At 43.1% G+C, this 8,751-nt stretch overlaps 1 protein-coding gene across 2 annotated transcripts in view; it reads right to left on the minus strand.

Annotated features, from left to right (window-relative positions):
* The window catches only part of skib (v-ski avian sarcoma viral oncogene homolog b), a 34,399-nt gene extending 26,350 nt beyond the window's left edge, over positions 1-8,049 (minus strand). The window contains exon 1 of one of the 2 annotated variants that reach the window (XM_073876093.1): positions 6,742-8,049. In XM_073876093.1, coding sequence (XP_073732194.1) covers positions 6,742-7,626 — 885 coding nt within the window. In that variant the 5' untranslated portion in view covers positions 7,627-8,049. The remainder of the gene's footprint in view (positions 1-6,741) is intronic. The other variant, XM_055184216.2, reaches the window with a different exon arrangement.
* Positions 8,050-8,751: the final 702 nt, after the last annotated feature.

The following is an 8,751-nucleotide window of genomic DNA, read 5'->3' on the forward strand; positions in this document are numbered from 1 at the left end:
GCTAAAGGCTCCAATAGCAGTAATTTAGTATGTGTTTAGCAGCACACCACATTTCATTGTGCTTCGCTAGCATTTAATACTTGATATCCAGTGCCAAGCAAGAAATCGAGCACATGCTGGGGCAGGGGATGGATTGGGCTTGTGTCACTGTTGAAAATATAGGCACGACTTTGATTTATGGCCGTTTAAGTGGACATGTGAAACAGGATTCGATCCCCACGCAACCCTATTCGAATGCTAAATACTCTACACCTGTGACCCATTTCACTATTTCCTTTAAAAACAGAAGCAATATTCAATAACAAAACTGCATTATCCAGTCTATCTGCTGAGGCATAAAAATGGAAAGAATTGTATAAGAGAGATGATTTTTACAGACCAAAGTCACGTCATAGCATTACCTAGCGAAGTTATTCGTTATTATATAAAGGCGTAGGAACCTTTCAGCCCACAGAACTTTCCGTTTTTGGGAACGGCCATCTTGCAGAACGTTCCTGGAGAGTTTCTCAAACACCATGTTGTGGCGGACCATCGCTCAGAGAGGAAAATGGAGGCCCTGCCAGCTGTCTGAAGACTGGAGAAGTGAATCAGCCTTTCTGGAAAAATCTGAACGTGCCACATAACCTCAAACCCGGGGAGCAAAAACGCAGGAAAACCTCCATCCTTGCACCACCCAGAGAGAAGGAGAGTCAAACGTGTGCACGGCTTAATCGAGAGAGCGAGCGCAAGGGAAATGGAGGTTATGGATCGGATCATCCTGACCTCATCATTCGTTTTTTTGCAAGGCTGAGCTAAAGCCTGAGTAACACAATCACCCAGTCGCTCAGAGGCCTGTTAGTCTGGATGGGAGCGCTGCAAAGACTTGTACACTTATACGTGTTACAGAGAGAACGCGTATGCGTGTACGTGCGCGTGAGGCCGAGTGAGCATTAGGCAAAACAGAGAGAAGGAGAGTGAGAGAGCTGGCACGCTCCCTTCAGCCCACCAGCCAGGAAGCATCAAGTTCTTATTTAGAACAGGAAGAGCAGCTTTGCTTAGCAACTACACAGACTCTCCAATCACAGAAGTTTTCTGAATAATACAGCTTGGGCGTGGAGCAAGAGCCGTCTGCGGAGTGAACGAGCGGCCACAGGCTGGCGAAAAAAGGCTGGTTTTCATAAAACACCCACAGAAAACCAGGGGCTCGGCTTTGCTGCAGAGACTGGAAGGGCGCGCACACTTATACATTTTATAAGTATGCGTGTTACCTGGGAATTGAACCCGTGAACTTTTGCACCGCCTAATGCAATGGTCTACCAACTATGCTACAGGACAAACGATCAGTGTGGGATTTAGATTTGTTTAATCACGACTTTTATATATTCATTTTACTTTTTTGTTTAATGCTAATGAAAGGCTTTTTGGGGAATAGCACAAGACAATGGATATGCATCTGCTAAATGCCTGAATGTAAATTTATATGCAACACACATGACCATTATAAATAGTACTTTTAAACTACGTATATGTACGATTTATTATAGTTTTATAGTACTACTTTAACTATAAAAACTCGCTTGCCTTTTCAAACAAAACATACATTTTAAATAATGGCTGGCTAAAATGTTAATTCCTCCTTCACCAATAGAAGCATTGAAGCCAGCATCACCCACGTTATGCGTGGATGTGACCACGCAACTGAGGTTTTCATGCGCTTAACAATGCCATTTGAACATTTCAAAATCAGCTTCATTTGAGATTCACAATCTAATCCTCATGGTAGCTTTGGGGGGCGGTCAGTGGGAGGTTCGTAGGCGAGAGCAACATGCCAGTTTGTCATATGGCACACGCAGACAGACTAAAGCTGCATCATCCCTCAGACAAACCCCGAGGAGAGATCTTTACCACGAATTCTTTGCCCTTTTTTAAGTCGACAGCTGTAGGAAGTAAATGCGCTCAAGTATGTCTCCGAACGCCAGATTCTTCAGCAGCGGTTTAGCTTGCCGTTTTCCTGCTAAATGTAATTTAAATTAATTACTGTATGCAATACACAGGGTGTGAATGTGGGTTTCCTGGATTTCTTGTGAAATAAAGGATAAAAATAAATAAAATAAATGAACTTTTTAATATTTAAATATTTACTACTATTTAATATTTACTCTGGCCAGTGAGGAAATAATTGACATTCCAGTAGGATTTTAAAAATGCATCCGACCTTAGACGAGGGCCCACATCTAATATACACCACTGAATTAAAGCTTACTTGAGTTAAAGATACAGTATGTAGGATTGTGGCCAAAACCAGTACTGCAATCACAAAACTTGTGGCTAAAACTGGTACTGCAATCAAAACAACTGGTGGCCAATACACAAAATGACAACATAAACATCAGTTGAGGGCTGCAACTCCACTTTTTAAATGACAATATACTGGCCGGACCACTGTTGTCAGTGATATAAGTATTTGAAATGAAAATGATTTCTTAATGTCTAGTGACATATCAGGGCCATTTTATGATTAATTGATAAAAATTTCTTACATACTGTTCCTTTAAAGGTCGCTTACATCGAAACGTCAGAATGGACGTCGTCAAGCAGTTAAGGATTATCAGACTTGCAAGGGGCTCAATTAAAGATCTGGGTTTCTTGCACGGTGGCAGCTGTGTGCTCCAGGATTTTCCATCTCCACACCAGATGGGTTGCCATATTAATCATGAAGCTGATGATCACTATCGACTAAGGGCCCTGATCTGAGAAACCGATCATAAAACGCTACCATCATTCTGCCATCTGTTCTCACAGACCGGTGCCAGTGCCAACCTTCGCGCCGCTAAACCTTAACTGATACCCCGTCATCAGACACCATACAGACTTACGCACAACACAGGCATCTGACTGACCAACACTTCACTGCACATAGGGCTGTGAAAACATGTTTAAAATTGGTGGGCTGCCGACTTGATTAATTAATGAAACCTGGTTAACTTATACAATTTTTGGATTCACTTGACCATTGAGGGTGCATTATCCCAATCAAACGGTTTGGTTAATTGCACCTGGGCCGGCTTGTAGAGGTGGGCTCGGGCGCAGTTCACTTCGCAAATCAGGCCAGAACACGGTTCAAAAGGAGAGACGTCAAGTGAACGACCACCTTTATCTACCTTCGTAAAAACCTTCTAATGCGCTGTTGGATTACGTAAATGTCTGAGCTGCACAAGTGAAAGATCAACACAGCAATATGATGGGCATGTGAGAGGGCAGTGTGTCATCACGCACCAAACAGATCAGAATAAAAAAAACACAGACTTAAATTACGTAAGGTTCCAGTGTTAAGAGAGCTCTTTACTTCCTCGGATCGGTCAAAGTACAGTGGGAGTTCTTGTTTTTGGGGGACTAAGGAAGGGTGGACAATTGCGATTTATCGAAAACATGAATAATGCAATCATAGTGGATCATTCATAAAACTATGTGATTTGTGCCGCAATACCTGAAGACTTCTTGCTTATGAGGAGGAACCGTTTAAAAACATGCAACTTAAGCACTTTTATTGACCAGCAGCTGTCAGCATTCCATTTTAAATACAATCGCCAAAAATATTAAATATTGCATGCATCCTTATTGAAAATAGACTAATTTAGACTTGTGGCCATAAATAATAACAACAACAACAATTTACTGTGCACTACTCTGCATTTCGTGTTAGCAGCAGACACAGACAAAAGCCTACAAACCCATTACCATGAAAGCATGTGCTAGCATTTGTTGTGCAACGGGCACCAAAACCAAACCGAAAACACAATGAGAGCTGACGGCCCGACTCGGCATGAGTGACAAAGCTTTCGGGAACAAAAGAGGCGGCAGGTCTTCACCCCAGCATCAGCCAGTGGAGGGGTACAGCTGACGCCCTTTAAACAAGAGGTCACGCAGCAGAGAATAGAGGGCACAACCTCTCAGAGCCTCTGACCACCCCCTCACCTCCATCCCTCCAGGGAGGGGATGAGACCGCATCTCTTGGGAACCGTTAAGCCATCACCCGGCCCTTTTAAAATTCATCCGTTCAGAGAATGGGCAGCCAAAAATGGATTTCAGTTCGGCTGAGTCGAAGCCCGGTATTGTCCGAGCATGTGATTCTGAGCGGCAGGGGTTGGCTGCTGGTCAGCATGATGTGGTGCGCACTACGGATGAATAAGAATCCCTATCAGTGTTTGGGTGGGGGATGACATTTTTGGCAGTCTGCAAGGGCAGCGCAGAACGGCTGGTGGGCAGCAGCGAGGACCACAAGAGTGAGGTCAGCAGACAGATGGGAATGGAAATGAGTAGGCAGTGCGCTCATTTTAATCTTTTCCCCACAGCTGATCCAGGCATTACGCATGCAAACTCGCACGCATAAGGGCGACCTCCATCCCCCATGTGAGCGCATTTATTATGGCCATTGCCACCTTAGGTAGGACACTCAGTTGATTGGTTTGGTCTCAGGTTGGGAGTCATCTGTAATTTGATAAAGTGAGAGAACAATGGGGAGTTTGATATCCCCCCATTTAAAGGCTTCATGGGCCTTCCTTGCCCAGTTTATTACACAACACTATTCTCATTGGACTCTTCGTTTATTTTTGGCAGAACAATGTCTGTGCACTTGAAATATGTGGTTTTGAAGGAAAGTTAAAACTAACATGACACAATCATTATATGAGGTATGAGTGTCAATCCCTTTAGGTTGCGAAAACTGGAGCAAAACTCAAAATCATGTCTTGGATACAAAACAGACTCGTAAAACAAAACATCTGGTCAGATTTTCAGGTCTCCAATAGGTTTTATGGTTGTTTTTCGACTGGCTATCTACTCTCTGATAAAAAAAAAACACTAGAGCAAATGGTAATTTGGTTGAAACGTTTCGCCGGCTATTTATTTATCAAACAACCATCTGTCCAGTCTGAGAACCGAGGGCCACGCAATTGGCCGGACCGTCTGAAAAGAGAGGGGGTGGGGTTGCTGCTTGACTGGCTTTGGAGAGAGGTCACATGTCACGGCCTTTGATGACACGTCAAGGCCCTGGCGCCCGGGGCCGACAAACAGGACTCGCCCGACCCAGACAAACTCTAGATGATGCCTAAAATTAATTCAGCCCACAGTGTTTCATACATAACCCACTCTTATTCCTCTTGAATCAAAAGTAAAGCAAACTGCACTGCTGTGAACAATTATATTAAATAAAGATCCCAAGGAGTCAGAAATCTTATATCCATGACGACCAGGGTCTCATCCAAGTACTATTTGGAAGCAGTAATTCTCTTAATGTTTAAGAAACAGAGGCTCAGCATAAGACAGACAGCATGAACTCAATATTCTCAGTGAGACTGGAAAGCATAGCATGAAGGTTTTATTAAAATTAGAAAGCAGGAAAAAAATAAAACAGATGTAAAATAGATAACACTGAGCTCTTGTTTCATCGAGAAACAGGACATGGAGAGCTGCAATCCACCTACCAAGTAAACAAGCAATATGTGGGACTAGCCAGTTTGCTAACCCGTCTACATTATGACAATAAACCACAGAGCTCACCCCTAAGACAACTCCTGGATATATTACGACTCATTTGCTACTAGAAAATAGCATGTAATTATAAAGAAATATGCTTATTGTAAAAGGTAAACTAATATTTTCTGCTCAAGCCTCAACGCATAATCAGATTTACCTAAAGATAGGCTAACCTGACACAAAGTAAACATGCCAAACAGGCCCATTTTAAACTAGCCACCCGGCTACCATGTGATAAATATCATTCAACACTTTCCACTAGAGAGGTGATCATTAAATATACATGACGCTGCATTTCTGAAATGTGCCATGTCTCTCACATTTCCCACAGTAATGAAACTGCATTTGCCTCCCCATGCATCCCAAGCCTGCTGAAGTGACACCATGGTAACACATAAATATATGTGTGTAGACCCATTAGCACCATCACACTCAACAGCTGCTGTGTGGAGCGAGTCTCTAGTGCCTTTGTACACTCGCCGCGTCTCTGACCCTGGCATGGAGCCTGATCGGGCTGACCCTACACCAACTGCTTTTGGAGAATGACCTCAGCACCAACCTGCACCCCCGCACAAAACGCATACACCAAACAATGTCCTACGCAGCGGCAGTCTTCTCTTTCTTCACACTGGAGCCCATTACTGGCTTCCCCTATCACAGCCTCCCATAAAATACATAATTGAAGGTCCATTTGTCATATGCAGATGTCCCCGAGTGCATCCAGGGGCACAAATTATGCGCTCTGGAGGTTGGCTGGGGGGAGGATGAAGGTCTGCTGTTTACTTTCATTTCAATGCACTCGAAGACAGCATGAAAAGTTGAAATGATATATAAATAATAATAATAATAGTAGAGCATTATGGTAGCAGCGCAAAAGTTGTGGGTGCAATTCTTACACATTCTGATAAAATGTATAGCTTGAATGTTTTGAATAAAAGTGTCTGCATGAATCTAAAATGTAAGAAATGAATGTTTATGTGAGTGACACACTTATGCATTTATTCAAAGCGACCTAACGGTGCTTCCTGGGAATCGAACCCACAACTTTGCACAATGATCTACCAACTTAACTACCTTAGGAACAGGTAATGTGTGATAAAAAACAATACTATTATAAAAACACAATACTTGAATGATTTAATTGTGTTAATAAGAACTACAATAAAGCAATGGTACTACAATAAAGATGAAAATTTTAACCTTATTAATAATTAGGGGTGGGCTCACCTTATAAGAGGTCTTGTGCTTGTTACCCAGGTCAAATTTTGCCTTTAATTCATTGAGAAGCCCCTGCAATGCATTGATCTCCTCTTTGTCACTGTAGTCTTGATCCAAAAGCACATAAGCCCTCCAGTTAGACGAGTCGAAGCCCCAGTGACAGGTTCTGTTCTCTAACCTTTTATGACTGTGAACCACGAACTTATGGGTCGGGAACATCAGCCTGCAGTCCAAGCACTGTATGCAAGCCGACCCGGGGTTCGTGTACAGCTCTGGCACGAATAAGCCCTTGCACTTCCCAAAACATTCATGATAAACTTTGAAGCTTTTCTCCGTCCTCTCCAGCTCCAACTCTTTATCGGCGTGTGGAGGAAACGTACCGCCGTAAATGAGGGCGTTGCAGAGCCGCTCGGCGTCTGTTTGGGTGATGAGTCCGCACGAGGGTGCCGAGAAGGGCAGGATTCCCATAACTTTGAGGATCTCGAGTTGATCGGACGTGCACCTGGAACAGTAGATGTGCAGGTCGTCGCACACCGAGTTAATCTGCTGTAGGGAAAAGTCCCGCAGGACGCTGTTGAGGATCTGCGGCAGGCAGAGACGCTTCTCGCCGCCCACCACGAAGCACGAGATGGTCTCGCGCTCCAGGACCGTCTCGCACCTCTCGGTGGAGCGGTCGGACGGGATGAACAGGGGACCCGGCATGACCGGAGGCTTCTGCGCCGGGAGGTTCACGATCATCTCCGCGCCTTTTCCGTCTTTCTTAAAAAGCATCTCCTGCTGCCACCGGGCCGAGAAGGCTGCCGGCCCGCCGAGGGAGTTAATGGAGCTCAGGTGAAACTGCTTCAGAGTTTGCTGAAGTCCTGGATGAGGGTGAAAGCTAGAAGGCGCCTCCATGTTCAGTGCGCGCGCACGGCGAGTTGAATGAATGTGAACTGAACGGAAGAAATCAGAAGAGTCCACAGCGGATTTCCATGTCACTTTGGAAAGCGTGAAACACCTTGTAATCCATTGAAGTGATGCATATTTGTAGGTTTCAGTACCGAAAAGCACCAGAGTTCCAACAGTGTGCGTTTGAGTCCTAAAAATGTAAATATGTATGACTGACCCACTCGGTGCAACTCACGCGCTAAATGTGTGTACCTATTGTACGGCTCGTCTGTCTCTGCTTTACTATGAGAGTGTGTGAGTCTCGCGCTCTTGCTCTCTCTCTCTCCCTCTCTTTCTCTCTCTCTCCTTCTCTCTGTGTTTGTTTGTGTCTGGTTCAGTCATTGAATCCCGGCCAAGAATGTGACTGACTCCCTGGGCTGGCTGTTCCCTGAACAGTTCTCCCTCCCCCCGCCGACAGAGCAGCTGCAAAAACGTGAACACGAACTACACGTCAAATCATTCGCGTCTTTTACCAGTGCAGCGGAGCGGGGAGGAGGGATGAAGTTAATAACTTTCATTAACAAACATTAAAGTCATTAGCGTTATTAAATGTACTACAAAAATAGTTGAAAATAAATTAATTATTGTTTCATGTTAGGCAATTCTATATAATAATTAAAATAATAACAGAACGTATAGGATTTAAAGCTGCAATTCGTAACTTTTTGGTTAGAAATAAAAATATTTGTTACTTGGCAAATACATTAAAAATTTAAAACTGTCTTCTTACATCATAATAATGATTAATAAATTGGCTGACAGGTACGATTTTGCAGGATGTGACGTCATTTGACATTGATTCACGAAATTATTAATAAAATAACCAACAATGTTAATGTTTCAAACAGAGATGGCAAACGTTACAAATTGAAGCTTTAGCTAATGATTTATACATTTAATTTAAAACTCGAAATAAAAAAAATAAAAAACATTTAAATATTGTCATAAGTTTTTTTTTTAATTCAACTGACATTTACGGAAGTATGACTTTGTAACATGGTTACATTGTAAACATTGTAATTTCCATCTCAAAATAAAATTATGACCAATCATTTTCATGTCAAGGCACTGACAGAAACATAACTCATATTT

Source organism: Misgurnus anguillicaudatus, chromosome 14, assembly GCF_027580225.2.
Source record: "Misgurnus anguillicaudatus chromosome 14, ASM2758022v2, whole genome shotgun sequence".
Taxonomy (NCBI): domain Eukaryota; kingdom Metazoa; phylum Chordata; class Actinopteri; order Cypriniformes; family Cobitidae; genus Misgurnus; species Misgurnus anguillicaudatus.